This window comes from Monodelphis domestica, chromosome 6, assembly GCF_027887165.1.
Source record: "Monodelphis domestica isolate mMonDom1 chromosome 6, mMonDom1.pri, whole genome shotgun sequence".
Classification (NCBI taxonomy): Eukaryota; Metazoa; Chordata; class Mammalia; order Didelphimorphia; family Didelphidae; genus Monodelphis; species Monodelphis domestica.
Window position 1 is genome coordinate 126,835,082 of NC_077232.1, and position 18,499 is coordinate 126,853,580.

The 18,499-nt window shown below is 37.0% G+C and overlaps 1 protein-coding gene and 1 long non-coding RNA gene across 6 annotated transcripts in view; one reads left to right on the forward strand and one right to left on the reverse strand.

Annotated features, from left to right (window-relative positions):
• Positions 1 to 18,499, reverse strand: part of LOC100022226 (WD repeat-containing protein 19-like) — a 183,417-nt gene that overhangs the window by 22,918 nt on the left and 142,000 nt on the right. For all 5 annotated transcript variants that reach the window (XR_469031.3, XM_007496551.3, XM_007496549.3 and 2 more), the window contains one exon: positions 13,541 to 13,637. Coding sequence is in view for 4 of the 5 variants with exons in the window: in XM_007496551.3 (XP_007496613.1) it covers positions 13,541 to 13,637 (97 nt within the window). In the remaining variant the exon portion in view is untranslated. The remainder of the gene's footprint in view (positions 1 to 13,540; positions 13,638 to 18,499) is intronic.
• LOC103105348 (uncharacterized) overlaps positions 246 to 18,499 on the forward strand; it is a 55,421-nt gene continuing 37,167 nt past the window's right edge. Inside the window, exon 1 of the long non-coding RNA XR_008912857.1 lies at positions 246 to 1,802. This is a non-coding gene — a long non-coding RNA (uncharacterized LOC103105348). The remainder of the gene's footprint in view (positions 1,803 to 18,499) is intronic.

An 18,499-nucleotide genomic window follows, 5' to 3' on the forward strand; every position in this document is an offset into this window, starting at 1 on the left:
ACAGTCAAGAAAATTGGTACAACCTAAGCAGCTAAACAGAAAATTTCTTCAGATTTTAATAAAAATTAAGAAATGTCCTTTGTAAAATGTGACCAATAAAATATCTTTATTATTATAGATATTCAGTAAAACAAATATGTCTCATTAAGATTTAATTATGAATTCCCATATTTTCACCAAGAAATTAAATAGCAAAATGAACCACAGAATGTAGAACCTAAAGGAATCTCAGAGTTCTGATAGTCATATCAGAAGTGAATCTCACTATAATACACCCAGTGTCATTTAGACTCTGTTTGAATTATCTCCAACAAGAAGGGAGGCAACTCTCAAAAATAGCTCATTCTACTTTTTGAGAGCTCTAATTATTAGGAAACTTGTTGTAAAATCAAAACTAAAATTTCTGCTTTGTTACTTCCACCCATTATTTCTGGTTCTGCAGAATATCTAATAATTTTTCCATATGCCCACCCTTTAAAAAAATAAACATAGCTATCCCCTTCCTCCTAGAGTCTTCTCTTCATTATGTTAAACATCCCTAGTTCCTTCAACCAAAACTCAAATAGTATGTATTTGAAGTTCTTTAATATCCTGGTCATCCTTCTCTGAACACTCCAGCACCAGGAGTCCCACAGTATTCTCCCTAAAATGTGATGCCCACAACTGAATACAATTCTCCACATGTGTTCTGAATAGGGGACAATGCAGAGAGAGTACCTTATTACTGGAAGTTACAATTCTCTTAATGCAGTCCAATATCAAATTAGCTTTTTTGGACTGTTTTATCACATCATCAACTCTGAACTTTCAGTCTACTGAAAACTAAAATCATTCTAAACACTAACTTATTTAATTATGCCTTTCCCATTCTATAGTTATAAATTTATCTGAACCCAAGTGTAAAACTATACATTTTTCCCTATTGAATTTCATCTTATTAGTTTTGATCCAGTGTTCTAGCTTGTCAAGATCTTTTGGGAAGTTGACTCTTTTAATCCAGTGTGTTAGCTCTCTCAACTTCTGCAAGTTTAATGGGCAAACCTTCATCCAATCATTGAAGAAAATGTCAAATAGCATAGGGCCAATCATAGATTTCTGTGGCATTCTATTAGGGAAGACAAAATGTAAGTAAATAGGCACATACAAGAGAGAAACAGAGAAGTTTAGAAGGTAAACTTAAAGTAGACAGCTCTAGCAAATGGAAAAATGGGAAAAGTCTCCAAGAGATGAGATTTGAGCTGAGTCTTGCATCTGAGATGCAGAATTGATAAGGGAGAACATCCCAAGAATATAGAACAGTAATAGCAAAGGAAAAATGCATTGTTATTATTTAAATTCTCTGAGATTGTATCTTAATTTATAATTATTTACTAAATAATAAAAAGTGGGCCAGAGAGAGAATAAGCATCAGCCCTGTGTGGCCAGCAGTTCTCTTAGCAGTCCCAGACCCGAGCTTGACAGTACTTCCACTTAGTGTTGTATTCTAAAGAAAGAGAGCCCCACTTCCTCCCCATACTCCAATGTATGCTCTTTGTGACATCACAAGCCTCTTTGGAATACTCCAACATCACTATGAACAGGAGGCAGGTCTTCTGGGCACCAGGAGTCCCACAGTGTTTAGAATGGCCTCTCAGTACACCTGTTCACTTTTCTTTGCCTGACTCTGCTGAGCTTCACAGTCTTAAGAGGCTTGTTTACAGATACACAAAGAGCTTGTGTCTATCTCCATTCATCAAAGAGGGAAGAAACTTGTTGGAGCTTGTATCTTAAGAACAAATTTCTTCCTCTTTTAAAGTCCAAAGGTATGAGGAACAACAAATAGAATACCATAGCTGGATTATAGAGACTATGATGAGATATTGAGTTTAAGAAGTCAAGATAGGAAGGATATCAAGTTGTGAAGAGTTTTAAATATCAAACAGAGGACTTCATACTTTATCCTAGAGGCAATAAGGGATTTTTTTTTTTTTTAAGTTTTAATATGGAAACAAAGATCGTTTTCTTTTCCTCCCCTCCCCCCCCCCCCCCCCCCCCCGCCTTTCCCTCTCCCATAGCCGACGCATGATTCCACTAGTTATCACATGTGTTCTTGACTCGAACCCTTTTCCCTGTTGTTGGAGTTTGCATTATAGTGTTCATTTAGAGTCTCTCCTCAGTCTTATCTCCTCCAACCCTGTGGTCGAGCAGTTGCTTTTCAGCGGTGTTTTTACTCCCACAGTTTATCCTCTGCTTGTGGGTAGTATTTTTTTTTTTAGATCCCTGCAGATTGTTCAGGGAAATTGCATTGATACTTATGGAGAAGTCCATCACCTTCGATTGTACCACAATGTATCAGTCTCTGTGTATAATGTTTTCCTGGTTCTGCTCCTTTCGCTCTGCATCACTTCCTGGAGGTTGTTCCAGTTCACATGGAATTCCTCCACTTTATTATTCCTTTTAGCACAATAATATTCCATCACCAACATATACCACAATTTGTTTAGCCATTCCCCAATTGAGGGGCATCCCCTCATTTTCCAATTTTTGGCCACCACAAAGAGCGCAGCTATGAATATTTTTGTACAAGTCTTTTTGTCCATTATCTCTTTGGGGTACAAGCCCAGCAGTGCTATGGCTGGATCAAAGGGCAGACAGTCTTTTATCGCCCTTTGGGCATAGTTCCAAATTGCCCTCCAGAATGGTTGGATCAATTCACAACTCCACCAGCAATGAATTAATGTCCCCACTTTGCCACATCCCCTCCAGCATTCATTACTTTGCATAGCTGTCATGTTAGCCAATCTGCTAGGTGTGAGATGATACCTCAGAGTTGTTTTGATTTGCATCTCTCTGATTATAAGAGATGTAGAGCACTTTTTCATGTGCTTATTAATAGTTTTGATTTCTTTGGCTGAGAATTGCCTGTTCATGTCCCTTGCCCATTTGTCAATTGGAGAATGGCTTGATTTTTTGTACAATTGATTTAGTTCTTTATAAATTTTAGTAATTAAACCCTTGTCAGAGGTTTTTATGAAGATTGTTTCCCAATTTGTTGCTACCCTTCTGATTTTGGTTACATTGGTTTTGTTTGTACAAAAACTTTTTAATTTGATGTAATCCAGATTATTTATTTTGCATTTTGTAATTCTTTCTAATTCTTGCTTGGTTTTGAAGTATTTCCCTTCCCAAAGGTCTGACATGTATACTATTCTGTGTTCGCCTAATTTTCTTATAGTTTCTTTCTTTATGTTCAAGTCATTCATCCATTTTGAATTTATCTTGGTGTAGGGTGTGAGGTGTTGATCTAAGCCTAATCTTTCCCACACTGTCCTCCAATTTTCCCAACAGTTTTTATGAAATAGTGGGTTTTTGTCCCAAAAGCTGGGATCTTTGGGTTTGTCATATACTGTCTTGCTGAGGTTGCTTGCCCCCAGTCTATTCCACTGATCCTCCTTTCTGTCTCTTAGCCAGTACCAAATTGTTTTGATGACCGCTGCTTTATAATATAGTCTGAGATCTGGGACTGCAAGACCCCCTTCCTTTGTATTTTTTTTTCATTAATTCCCTGGGTATCCTTGATCTTTTGTTTTTCCAAATGAACTTTGTTATGTTTTTTTCTAAATCAGTAAAAAAAATTTTTGGGAGTTCCATGGGTATGGCACTAAATAGATAGATGAGTTTGGGTAGGATGGTCATTTTTATTATATTGGCTCGTCCTACCCATGAGCAGTTAATGTTCTTCCAATTGTTCAAGTCTAGTTTTAGTTGTGTGGAAAGTGTTTTGTAGTTGTGTTCATATAGATCCTGTGTTTGTCTCGGGAGATAGATTCCTAAGTATTTTATTTTGTCTTGGGTAATTTTGAATGGGATTTCTCTTTCTAGTTCTTGCTGCTGAGCTGTGTTGGAATTATATAGAAATGCTGATGACTTATGTGGGTTTATTTTGTATCCTGCAACTTTGCTAAAGTTGTTGATTATTTCAATTAGCTTTTTGGTTGAATCTCTAGGATTCTTTAAGTAGACCATCATGTCATCTGCAAAGAGTGATAATTTGGTCTCCTCCTTGCCTATTTTGATGCCTTCAATTTCTTTTTCTTCTCTAATTGCTACTGCTAGTGTTTCTAATACAATGTCAAATAATAGAGGTGATAATGGGCATCCTTGTTTCACTCCTGATCTTAATGGGAATGGATTTAGTTTATCCCCATTGCAGATGATATTAGCTGATGGTTTTAGATATATACTGTTTATTATTTTTAGGAATGACCCTTCTATTCCTATGCTTTCTAGTGTTTTTAGTAGGAATGGGTGTTGTATTTTATCAAAGGCTTTTTCTGCATCTATTGAGATAATCATGTGATTCTTGTTGGTTTGCTTGTTGATGTGGTCAATTATGTGGATAGTTTTCCTAATGTTGAACCAGCCCTGCATCCCTGGTATGAATCCTACTTGATCATGGTGGATGACCCTTCTAATCACTTGCTGGAGTCTTTTTGCTAGTATCCTATTTAAGATTTTTGCATCTATATTCATTAGGGAGATTGGCCTATAGTTTTCTTTCTCTGTTTTTGGCCTGCCTGGCTTTGGAATTAGTACCATGCTTGTGTCATAAAAGGAGTTTGGTAGGACTCCCTCTTTGCTTATTATGTCGAATAGTTTGTGTAATATTGGGGTTAACTGTTCTCTGAATGTTTGATAGAATTCACTGGTGAATCCATCAGGCCCTGGGGATTTTTTCTTAGGCAGTTCTTTGATGGCTTGATGGATTTCAATTTCTGATATGGGATTATTTAAGAAAACTATTTCTTCTTCTGTTAGTCTAGGCAATTTATATTTTTGTAAATATTCATCCATATCACCTAGATTGGTAAATTTATTGCCATATAGTTGGGCAAAGTAGTTTTTAATGATTGCCTTAATTTCCTCTTCATTTGAGGTGAGATCCCCCTTTTCATCCTTGATGCTATTAATTTGCCTTTCTTCTTTCCTTTTTTTAATTAAATTAACCAGTACTTTGTCTATTTTGTCTGTTTTTTCAAAGTACCAGCTTCTAGTCTTGTTTATTAGCTCAATAGTTCTGTCACTTTCTATTTTATTAATTTCTCCCTTAATTTTTAGGATCTCTAGTATGGTTTTCTTCTGGGGGTTTTTAATTTGTTCATTCTCAAGTTTTTTGATTTGCATTTCCAATTCCTTGGTCTCTGTCCTCCCTAATTTGTTAATATATGCACTCAGGGATATGAATTTTCCTCTAAGTACTGCCTTGGCTGCATCCCATAAGGTTTGAAAGGATGTTTCGCCGTTGTCATTTTCTTCAACGAAATTGTTAATTGTTTCTATGATTTCTTCTCTAACTAAATGATTTTGGAGTATCATGTTATTTAATTTCCAATTAATTTTTGATTTGGGTCTCCATGTACCCTTGCCGATCAATATTTTAATTGCCTTGTGATCTGAAAAGGCTGCAGTTAATATTTCTGCTTTTCTGCATTTAAGTGCCATGTTTCTATGACCTAGTGTATGATCTATTTTTGTGAATGTGCCATGTGGTGCTGAAAAGAAGGTGTATTCTTTTTTGTCCCTATTTATTTTTCTCCATATGTCTATTAATTCTAATTTTTCTAAGATTTCATTCACCTCTTTTACCTCTTTCTTATTTATTTTTTGATTTGATTTATCTAAATTTGATAGTGGTTGGTTCAAGTCTCCCACTAATATGGTTTTACTGTCTAATTCCTCCTTCAATTCTCCTAGTTTCTCTATTAAAAATTTGGATGCTATACCATTTGGTGCATACATGTTGATTAGTGATATTTCCTCATTGTCTATACTTCCTTTTAGCAGAATATATTTACCTTCCCTGTCCCTTTTGATCAGGTCTATTTGTACTTTGGCTTTGTCAGATATCATGATTGCAACTCCTGCCTTCTTTCTATCGGTTGAGGCCCAAAAGGTCTTACTCCAACCTTTAATTCTAACCTTGTGAGTGTCAACCCGTCTCATATGTGTTTCTTGAAGACAACATATGGTAGGGTTTTGTGTTCTAATCCAGTCTGCTATTTGTCTGCGTTTTATGGGTGAGTTCATCCCATTCACGTTCAAAGTTATGATTGTTATTTGTGGATTCGCTGGCATTTTGATGTCTTCCCCTAGTTCTGACCTTTCTTCTTTAGCTTCCTCCTTTTGAACCAGTGATTTACTTTAGGTCGGTCCCCCTAGTCCCCTCCCTTGAGATGCTTCCCTTTCTAGCCCGTCCCTTTTTATGCTCCCTTCCCCTCCCCCCTCTCCTTCCCTCCCTTTTTGTGCTCCCTCCCCCCTCCCCCTCCTTAATTTTCCTTTCTTTCTTGCCCTAATGGATAAGATAGAAATCAGGATCCCACTGGATCTAGATGTTCTTCCCTCTCAGATTTGATTTCACTGAGAGTAAGGTTTAAGTACTTCCACTTCACGCTCTCTTCCTCTCCTCATATGAGAGTTCTTCCCCTCCCCTTCCCATGTGTATCTTTATATGGGAAAGTTTATTCTATTGATTCCCCCCCTATTTCTTGAAGTTAATCTTAGTATTATCACGGTTCCCCCCTCCCTTTTCCTTTTTTTGCCCCAACTTTCCCCAAATCTTCTTGATTCCCCAATCTTTCCCTATGCATGTTTCTTCTAACTACTCTTATGATGATACAATTTATGAGAGTTACACAAAACATTTTCCCCACATATTAATATATATAATTAGATGTAAATGTAGTCCTTATAGAAGAGAGTTTGACTTAAAGAGAAAGATAAGATTTATCTCCTTTTCCCTTTCTTTCATATTTACCTTTTCATGTTTCTCTTGCTTTCTGTGCTTGGATATCGAACTTTCCACAGAGCTCTGGTCTTTTCTTAGCAAATGCTTGGAAATCTTCTATTTTGTTGAATGCCCATACTTTCCCCTGGAAGTATATAGTCAGTTTTGCTGGGTAGTTGATTCTTGGTTGGAGACCCAGCTCTCTTGCCTTTCTAAATATCGTGTTCCATGCTTTGCGGTCTCTTAGTGTGTTAGCCGCTAAGTCATGTGTGATCCTTATGGGAGCCCCCTTATATCTGAAGCTCTTCTTCTTGGCTTCTTGTAGGATTTTCTCCTTTACTTGGAAACTCTTGAATTTGGCAATTACATTCCTAGGCGTTGTCTTTTGGGGATTTAGTATAGAAGGTGTTCTATGAATCCTTTCTATTTCTATTTTGCCCCCTTGCTCCAGAACGTGGGGGCAATTTTCTTTTATAATCTCCTCTAGAATAAAATCCAATTTGTTGTTTACCTCTGGTTTTTCTGGGAGACCGATGATACGGAGATTTTCTCGTCTTCCTCTGTTCTCCAGGTCCGTGACCTTCTCAGTGAGATATTTTCTGTTTTCTTCCAATTCATTAATTGTTTGGGTTTGCTTTATTGATTCTTGCTGTTTTATCATCTCACTTTCTTCGAGGTCCTTAATTCTGGTCATTAGGGACTGGATTTGCTTTTCAGCCTTGTCTGCCCTTGTATTGGCTGCTTCGAGTTCTTTTTCCAATTGAGCAGTCTTATCTGTCAGACAGCTGATCTCTTTCTCCCATTTTTCTTTCCAGAAGGTTTCCATCTTTTGGATAAGTTCCAGTTTGAGATCTTCCAGAGCTTGTTGATAGTTTCCATTTTGGGAGGCGTGTTCTGAATTTTTTTGGATTTCCTCTTCATTCTCCTCTTTCCCTTGGGTACTTCCACCATAAAAGTTTTCAATAGTCACTTTTTTCCCTTTCTTCCTGGAGGCTTGATTTTGGGCCATGTGAGCCATCCCTTTGGTGGTTTTATTTCCCTTTCCTTTTTGGTCTGGGGTCTGGGTTATAAGAGTGGTTTTTCTGTGAATTTAGGTTGCTTCAGACTAGTTCTTCCCAGCCTCCGAGCCCAGGTATTCAGCTCCGCCCAGATAATCCGTGCGCCTTGTTCAGCGCAGCCCGCCCGAAGTCCGCTGGCTTCTCCAGTGAAAGTGCCCTGAGACGTTTTTTCCTAGCAGTCCCCAGATCCCAAGGACCCTGGAGTGCCCCCCCAGACAGAGACGCTCCCCACTCACTCGCTGTCCTGGTGAGCGCTCAGGTAGCTCACTCTGGTTTAGTGGGGGAGGTGGGGTGGGGGAAGGGCGGCTCAGTTCACTTTTCTGTGCAAGCTTTTCCTTCTTATTTTAGTGTGGAAATGTTCAAGCCCCACGTACCTTTGCCTCTGTGGGGTACTGGGGAGTCCTTCTGTTCCTCCAAAGGTGATTTTATGCTCCTTTGATGTAGTCTATTTCGTTCGGTGCTGGGGAGAGGAAACGTGCCGCGTCTAGATTGCAGCCATGATTACCCGGAAGTCCAATAAGGGATTTTAATAGAGGTGACATGGACAGATCTGTGCTTTAGGAAAATCGCTCTAGAATCTGGGAGAGCAATTAGAAGGTTTAATGCAATAGTCCAGACCAGAGATGATGAAGCCCTGTACTAGATTGGTGGCTGATGAGTGGAGAAAAGGGAAAATGATAAGAATTGACAACAGATTCAATCTATAGTGAGGAATCAAAGGTGACAGTGAGGTTACAAACTTGGGTGACTGGGATGCTGGTGGTACCCTAGTAACACAGAAATTTGGAAGAGGGAAAAGTAGGGCAAAGAGGTAGGAATGAATTCTTTTATAGATATATTTGAGATATTGCTAGATCAGATGGTTCAGGGCTGCTACTCAAGAGACCAGAGCTGGATATATAGATCTAGGAATCATCTGCACAGAGATAACTGAACACCTGGGATCTAATGAGACCACTGACAGAGTATAAACAGAAAAGAGAATGAGGCTCAGGAATGAGTCTTAGGGAACACCCACAGTTAGTATGCATGATATGGATGAAAAACTAGCAAAGGAGACTGAGAAGGAATGATTAAACAGATAGGAGAATCAAGACAAAGCAAAGTCATGAAAACTGAGAAGTGAAAAACTGTTCAAGAGGAGAGGATAATCAATACTGTCAAAAGCTTCAGACAGATCAAAAATAATAGGGACTAAGACAAAGCCATTATAATTTGGCAACTAAGAGAAGATTAATAACTTTGAAGAAAGCAGTTTTGATTGAATAATGTTAAATGCAACGCCGGAAAGGATTTAGAAGAGAGGGGAAATAGAGAAAGCAGAGACCATATATAAATGACTTTTTTTCAAGGTGCTTAGCTGAGAAGGGAAGGTGAGATATAGGATGATAGCTAGCAGGCATGGTAATGAGAATATTAGAATAGAAAAGATTGGCAGGAAAGACATGAACTCCTGAGAGAGAGAGAAATGGTCCTTAGATCCTCTCTCTAATAAGGAAAGGATGACAGCTCAAAGCCACCACATCCAGCAAATAAAGCCAGGCACTGTCTCCATGCTAAGATGAAGTCTTTTATTTTTGCCCAGATATCAAAACCTTCTCTTATAGACATCTAATTCAGGGCTCAACAATTTCCAGACTTCCAAGATCCTTTTTGGCTCAAGTTGCAAATGAATTTGGTCCAAATGAATAGATTTGCACCAACTCTCAAGATCCCTTTATTGATTTTACATTTATACAAAGATAGAATACTTGGCCAGCAAAACTTTAATTTCCCCACTGAAATCTAGATAAATTAGATTTCTAGTCTTTCCCTTTCTATCAGTTTTGTAACTGCACAAAAAAAGAAAATAAGGTTAGTCTGGCTTGACCAGCCATTCTTGATGAATCCATGCTGGTTTGTTATAATAATAACTTCCTTTTCTATGTGTTCACTGACCATTCATTAATGATCTATTTTAGAATTTCCCAGGAATTCAAGATCATTAGCTTTATTTTTAAATTTTGTTTTGTTTTGCTTACTTGGCCTGTGATTTCATTTGTATGGGGATCTCCTAATGAACTTTATTTCTGAAATTTAAAGAGTCTCAGAAAGATACCTTGAGTACTAAATTGTATTTTTCCCAGAGTTGCATAACCAGTATATGTCAGAAGGACCTAAACCCAGATCTTTGCAACTTTAAAGACAGCTCTATCCACTACGCTGTGCTTCTTCTCTTGAGATATAGGTTATAGGCCATTTTTTTAATAATTTGAAAGTTTATTCTTTTTTATGTCCTTTAGAACCAGTCCCATTTTCCATGAATTTAAAGTCAACATGTGCAAAGCAGAATTTATATCTTATTTCAGAAAATCCTCCTTCCATGGCCAACTAGATGGCACAGTGGATGGAGCTAGGCCTGGTGTCCTCTTCCTGAGTTCAAATCCAGCCTCAGACACTCACTAATCACTTAACGCTGTTTACCTCAATCTCCTCATCTGTAAAAATGAGCTAGAGAAGAAATGGGGAAAAAATCTGCTTTCCAAACTTCCCCTGTTTCTATTGAAGGTGCCACCATCCTTCCAGCCTCCCAGGTTTTTATCTGTAGCATTGCCTTTGAATCCTCATTCTCCTTCACCCTACATAGCCAATTAGTTGACAAATCTTGATACTTCTGCCTCTATGATTTCTACCTTTACTAGCTTTTTCATCCAGCCCCTCTTCCCAGTCACACAGCTGTTGCCTAAAGCAAACCCTTATCACCTCTCACCTGGCTTATTACAACAGCCCCCTAATTAGTCTCCCTGCCTGGAGTCTCTCACCACTTCAGATAAGACTATGTGAATCTTAGCTTCTTATAGTGTATTATATAAATTCCTCTCTTTAGATTTTAAAGTTCCTTACAACCTGGCCATAATCTCTCTTTCCAGTCTTATTGATATTACTCTCTTAATCTATTCAAACTAGCCTTCTCTCTGGTCCTCATACATAATCCCTCCATGTCCCATTTCCATGTGTTTATACAAGTCATTTCCCATACCTGGGACTTCCATCTCACAGAATCACAGTTTTCCTTCAAGACACAGTTTGAACACTCCCTTCTACACAAAACCTTTCCTGATCCTCTCAACTAAGCTAGTACTCTCTTTCCCAAATTACCTTATATATAACAACTTTGTATTTATATTCTCTTTATATGTATCCTATATATTCTTATACATTATATTATGTCTATTCTTGTTATCTTTCTCACTAGAATACTGGATCCTTTTAAGTAGGGATCATTTCAATCTTTGTGCTTGTATGTTAATATCTAGCTCATGCCAAGCATACAGTAAGTAGTTAATAAATACTTAGTGAAAGATTCATTGATATTTCATATGTAACAAATAGTAGATAAGCAAGCATATCTGCTAAGGCTCTCATTACTTAGGGATATAGTTCATCTGTAAAGATGGCTAGAATCCATAAAAGTAATAGAATATTCTCTTACTTGGATATCAATTCCCTGTGAACTATTTTTGCTATTTCTTTTTTTTTTAATCCTTACCTTCCATCTTGGAGTCAATACTGTGTATTGACTCCAAGGCAGAAGAGTGGTAAGGGCTAGGCAATTGGGGTCAAGTGACTTGCCCAGGGTCACACAGCTGGGAAGTGTCTGAGGCCAAATTTGAACCTAGGACTTCCCATCTCCAAGCCCGACTCTCAATCCACTGAGCCACCCAGCTGCCCCCTATTTTTGCTATTTCAAGTGTAAAAAATCATTTTTCCCTCCCCCCTGAGCAGTAGTTCTATTCCTTCTTTGAACTTCCTCCTTCTCCAGTATAGCTGCTCCAAAAAACCCAAACCCTTTTTGGTTGTCCTTAACTTCCCTTAGTAGCCTCAAGTAATTCAGAGCTTTAGTAGTCCTAAAATCATTTTAAATGGACTGTGCCAGGCTCTACCATTATTCCTTGCCTTTTGCTTTTAGTGACACCCATTGAATTCCCAATGCTTTCTACATTCACATAACTCTTGTTTTGCCTGTTCATCAGTATTGTTTTCCTTCCTGGTCTTCATAATTTCCTTCTGGGATAATTTATTGTTCACATACAGTATTAATTCCTACATCAGGGTCCTGGATTAGAAAGGCCCCAATCAGTTCCTGTGTATTAGAGAGAACTGATGTGCCAGAGTTTTTATTCACAGGCACCATGCAGACTACAGATTTTTACATTTTCTTTATTCTTAAGAATCCCCAGAAATGTCTCCCTTTTAACAAAATTTGGTTGGTTGATAAAGGAGACAATGATTCTTTTCCTGCCTACTGTGACCTTTGGGGAGAACTGGGACCAACTCCTAATTAGGTATTTACCAATTAGGGATGTCTTGGAATATTCAAGGTAGGGGCAGAATAATAAGCTCTTAAAACTCTATTTATAGATTTGCCTAATGGGTATTTGGGGGTTTTGGTCATTCAAAGAAACCTCTGACCTATCAGTCTATTGGTTATAATGCTAGCCTAATCAGCAAATTGATATTCTTACCCGATATCAATCACTCAAAATAATTTTAAACATAACAATTCTTCAAAGTTTCCTATCCTTCCTGGACTTCTCCTACAAAACTTTACTGGATCCTATATATCCTTCCTCTGAAGCATCTGAAATATACTTTCCTAAAACCTATAGATGTGTTGGTCTAAGACTTAGCTTACTTATCTTCTATCACAAATTCTATTTAATGTTATTTCCTGCCAGTTTCTCCATTATTTCTATGCCAAGCAACCAGATAGAAGGAAAAGCACACCTAATAACAATAATACCTATCAATAGAGAAAAGTAGCAGAATGAATCCAACAAGATGTTATTGACAAAAAATAAATGTGAAATATATTCACACAAAGTTAAAATGAGGGCTTGGAATAGAATACGTTATGCTTCAAGTGAATCCAGAAAACTAACGGTGGCAAAAATTATCTCAAATAAGGCAACAGTAAAAAAAAAATACATTTATAATGATGTTGTGGTTGGGGGGTTAGATTGAAGCACTTCTCATGGAGCTGGACACAAGTATTTTGGCTCCATAAGGAAGAACAGGTGATCTGGCTCTTAGATAAGGGTATGCATGACAAAGCCTTTGGTAACTACTGCTGAATACTGCCTCCATCTGGTAGTTTCATTTTGTTCTTTTAAAATTTAGATAACTACTTTGGTGAAAATCAAATTATAATATGTGGTATATTTTTTCTGGTACTGAGCAGTAAAATTTCTTCTCACAGTTGATATAGTTAAATTCTTTAAATTTCTGAATGCAGTTCATCTTTGTCTCTCTGGTATTCATGTTTGAATTGTCACAGGATTCAAAATAATACATTGTGTGCAACAATTATTGTCCTAAATTTTAATGAATTTGCTTTTAAATACTTGAATTATACTTCCAGGAATCTATTATTCCATAGATGTTAATATTTCCTCCACAAGTACACATCATAGTCTCTCCATCCTATGTGATTCTTGTCCATGACCTCTCACAGCTCTTGGCAACCAGGAACCTCTAGTTATGCACACTTTTTGTCAAGGTGTCAGATCACACCTGATCCTTCTAAGGAGCCAAAGCACAAGTACTAGATACTCTGGAAGTGGTCTAACATAACCTCTTGCCACAATGTGTTGAAATTAGAAAATAAATTTAAACAGAGTAGCAGAGAGAATGAAATAAATCCTTCAACTTCAGGCATAGTCATAATAAGGGTACCTACCAGCAGATTGCTCCTCTCTAGCAATTATTATAGCAGTCTGGGCAGCTTCTCTGTATTGTTTCAGTGCCATGTACAGACGGAAGAGATATTTGGCATCCTTAAATTAAATAACATAATGAAAATATGTTGACATTATATTGGCAGTGCTATATATTTTTAAAAATGCCATAAGACACACAGCATATAATACATAGTATATCAAAGCCTATATTCAAACTGTACAGATATGCAGTCCCAGACCATGTCCTTCATTTATAAACAACTATGCAGAATAACTGGCAGCCATAGTTATTCTAACTGCTAAATACCAGATTAACTGGTAACTATATTCCCACTTCCCAAATGCTTCCTGATTAGGACTTCTCTTCCCTTCTTTCTATTTCCCTTTCACCAGATGTCCCCAGAACAGAGGTATAACATCTCTACCTCCCACAAGATTGGTCCAAAATAGAGCCTTAAGTGGCAGGATTAGTGAGTGGTCACAGGGAAGTAGTCAAGTATTTCTCACATTAAAATTAACTCCTCTAGCCCTAGTATTAGTTTCTGCAATGTCCTCATCCATTTTCTCTCTAATACCAACCCTCTCATCCTACTCTTTATCCCAGAATTTCATCTCCTATAGTATATGTCCAGGATACCATAGGTATGTTTTTCTTGAAATGTGGATGATTCTTATTTCAGGAAGGATACAACACCACTTGCCATGTGGTTTACCTTAAGAATCAGTTCTCATGCCTTTGTGAATGGACCACTCTTCATCCACTGATACAGTACTTGAACTCATTCCTTACCATTGTTCAGCTCCCCCCCCCCTTATATTCATTCTGTTTCAATGATCCTGGAATGTAGAAACTGAAGTCTAAGCCTGCTCCCTCATTCATAATGGCCTTCTCCCTTTCTCCTATCTACCTTAAGTCAACCTTCCCCAATGTCACTTTCCAGATCTTCCCACACATACCTCTATTAAACTCTCTGTAAAACCTGATCCAAATTAATGAACTTTCCTTTCTCTCTTCTTCCCATCTTCTGGCACTCATATGAAACTTAGCTCCCTGGGAAGATGACAGAGTAATGACAGCAATCTAGCTGACCTCTTCAGATATTCCCCTCTGTAAAAATAGACTCGAACTTTGGACTTCAATCCCAGAAGCCCTTGCTCCACTTCCCCAGAATGCTTTGCATTCTCACGTGGGCCAAGATCGAGAAGGGATTTAAGCTGATTGCAAAGGCTTTTGTGGCTCTTTTTTTGGATTTCCGTTTTGGAGCAGACGTGGCTCTTTCCATAATGTAGGTGAGGTCTTGTCTAGGCCTCTCTGGCCTAGGCACGTTTTTCTTATCCTGTATTTTCTTTAATCCTTAACTTTTAATAAACCTCTAAAAAATATAATACTCCTTGCAGAGAGAAACTAATTTCTACCTGCCTCAGTCTCCCCTAAATTTTAATCTTTATACCTCCAAACTTTAAAAGTATGCATCAAATCAAATTCTGCAGTGATATAGCCAACAAAAGGTTAGGGTGAGATATTTTTCAACCTAAGACAACTTAGGAGGTAAGAAGAAGAGATCCGTGACACCAGAGCAGGGGCTATCCTAGAGCACAGGTGGCAGGAACACCAGTGGTGGGTCTCAAAGATGGCTTTGTAATAGCAGCAGCAGCAGTAGTAGCTGTAAGAGTTCTCTGCCCAGAGAGGATAAGGGAATTGGGCAACTAGTCAGAAAGAGATTAGAGGGAGCCCTGAGTTGGCACTGAGCATAAGAGAGAACCAATCCATTGCCCATATGCAGTTCCAGAGCCAAGAGGAGCCTTAGCACTTGTGGCTGCAGAAGACCAAGGAAGCTTTTGGGTAAAGACCAGAATGCATACCCCATAGATTCCCCCCCTCCTTTTCAGAAGCACCAAAAATACAGACCTCCAGAACTAGCTCTGAAAACGGCAATGCAAAAAAGCCTGAATCTTGGAACATTGCCTACCCACCTAGGGTGAGCATTGCTCAACTTTAATATAAAAGGTCAAAATCATGAAATAGGCTGGGAAAATGAGCAAAAAAAACAAACAAACAAAAAAGAAGCTGACCACAAAACACTCCTATGGTGAGAGGGAATATCAATACACAAACCCAGAAGTCAAAAATGTGAAAATAACTACAAGCAAAGCATCAAAGAAAAAATTGCAAATTGAACACCAGTTCAACAAGAATCCTGGAAGAGCTAAAGAAAGAGATTAGAGTGGTAGAGGAAAATGAAATGTGTGATGCAAGAAAAATATAAAAAAGAATTAACAGGTAGGTAAGAGCCAAAAAAAAAAGATAAAGAAAATAACACCTTTTTAAAAACTGGCCAAATGGGAAAAGAGGCACAAAATTTCACTGAAGTAAAGAATTTTCCAAAAAGAAGTAGCCAACTGGAAATGGAGATACAAAAGCCAACTGGAAAAAACCCCACAATTCCTTAAAAATCAGAACTGGGCAAGTGGATGTTAATGACTTTATGAGACTTCATAAAAAAATAAATAAAACAAAGTCAAAATAATGAAAAAATAGAAGAAAATGTGAAATATTTCATTGGAAAAACAACTGAGCTAGAAAATAGAAGTGATAATTTAGAAATTAGGACTACCTGAAAGCCATGATTTTTTTTTTAAAAAGAGCCTAGACAACTTATTTTAAGAAATATAAAGGAAAACTACCTTGCTATCTAAGATCCATGGAGTAAAATACAAACTGAAAGAACCCACTGAACACATCCTTAAAAAAAAATCCCAAAATGAAAAAGCACAGAAATTTTATAGTCAAATTTCAGACCTTCCAGGGCAAAGAGAAAATATTTCAAACAGACAGAAAAAAGCCATTCAAATATCAAGGAGTCAAAGTTAGGACTAAACAAGATTTAGCAGCTTCTATGTTAAAGGAGTGAAGGACTTAGAAATGATATTCCAGAAGGCAAAGAAGCTAGGATTACAACCAAGAATAACACACCCAGCAGAAGCAAAATCCCTATAGTGGGAAGAAGGTATATTTAATAAAATAAAGGACTTTCAAACATTCCTGATGAAAAGACCAGAGCTGAATAGACATTTTTATATTGAACTTAAGACTCAAGAGAAGCATAAAAAGGAAAACATGAAAAAGAAATTATAAGAGTCTTAATAAGGTTAAATTATTTCTATTCCTTCATGGGATTATGATACATATGACTCTTAAGACCCTGGGCAAGTCACTTAACCCCCACTGCCTAGCCCTCAACACTCTTTTGCCTTGTAACCAATATACAGTATTAATTATAAGACCAAAGGTAAGTGGTTTTTTTTTAAACTTAATCATTATGAGAGCAATTTAAGGATTCTACATAAATAGAAGGCATGTGTGTGAATTGATTATTGGGATAATCTAAAAAATGAAGGGATAAAATAAAAGAATGTGAATAAAGGAAAAACTTATTGAGGAGAGGGAAATAAGCAATGTTTGAACCTACCCAAAATGATTCAAAAAAGGTTAGAATACATATACACATTCAGTTGAGTATAGATATTATCTTATTATTTATATATATAGATATCCAACAGGGAAGTAGAGAAGAAAATAAGAGAAATGGGATGGTGTGGTGATAAAAATGAGAATAAACTCACTCATAAAACAGAAGTAGGTAAAGGAATGGATGAGAAATCAGAATCCAACAATCTATTGTTAACAAAAAACACACTTGAAACAAAGAGACAAACTAAGTTAAAAGGCTGGAGCTAAATCTATTATGCTTCAGCTGAAATAAATAAATCAGAGGTAGCAATTATGGTTTCAGACAAAGCCAAAAAGAAAAAATACATAATTAAGAGATAATTATGGAAATAACATTTTGCTCAAAAGCAAACACATATGTATCAAATAGCAGAGCATCCAGATTTTTCAAGGAAAAGTTCCATGATCTACAGAAGTAGTAAAACTACACTAGTAGGGGAATTTGCCCCTCTCAAAACTGATAAATCCAATTATAAAATCAATAATAAAAAAGTTAAAGATGGAATTTTAGAGAAGTTATGTGTATGATAGACCACTGGAGAAACTGAATGGGAAGAGAAAATAGTAAAACTTTTTCTCATCTATACAAAAACTAACAGTACTAGAGCATAAACACTGCACTGACAATTAAGAGAAATAGAAATTTTAATGCACCCTTTTCAGACCATAATGCAATAAAAATTATATTCAATAAAAGGTCTTGGAAGCAGAGATTGAAAATTAGTTGGAAACTAAATTATCCTAAAAGATGAGTGGGTCAAAGAATAATAAAAATAATAATTTCATTATAAATAATGAAAACAATGACATGAAATACCAAAATTTGTGTTCCCCAATGGCACCTCTGGACTCTTATCTACCAATATCACTCAGTAACCTTTCTTTAAGATTTATTCATCCAAATTTATCAGTCAATCAAGCTGTTATCTGCTTACTCCCAAGACATTCTTAATGAGTTCAGTCACTGACTCACATTCCTTTCCACCCCCGACTCTTTTGAGACTTCAGCATACATATTGATACTCCTTCAAGTACCTACCCAGTTATTCAATGTATCTAAATCCGATGACTAGTCTACTTAATCAAAGAGATAGTCATACATTTGATCTTGTCATCACTCATAATTGTTCTACATCCATGTTTGTAAACTCTGAAATTCCCTCTTACCATTTTTCCCTTTACATATGACACCTAAACTTGTTCTTCATCTTTGCAATTACCTACAATCCCCCCACCCTCAGTTCTTTACTGGGTGAATCACTTTTTTTCCCCTTTTCCCCCCTTTTTAAATTTAGAATATTTTTCCATGGTTACATGATTCATAATCCCCCTCCCAATTCTTTCTTCCCCCTCCCAAAGCTGACAAGCAATTCCACCGGGTTATATATATATATATATATATATACATATATATGTATATATATATATATATAATTGTTCAAAATTT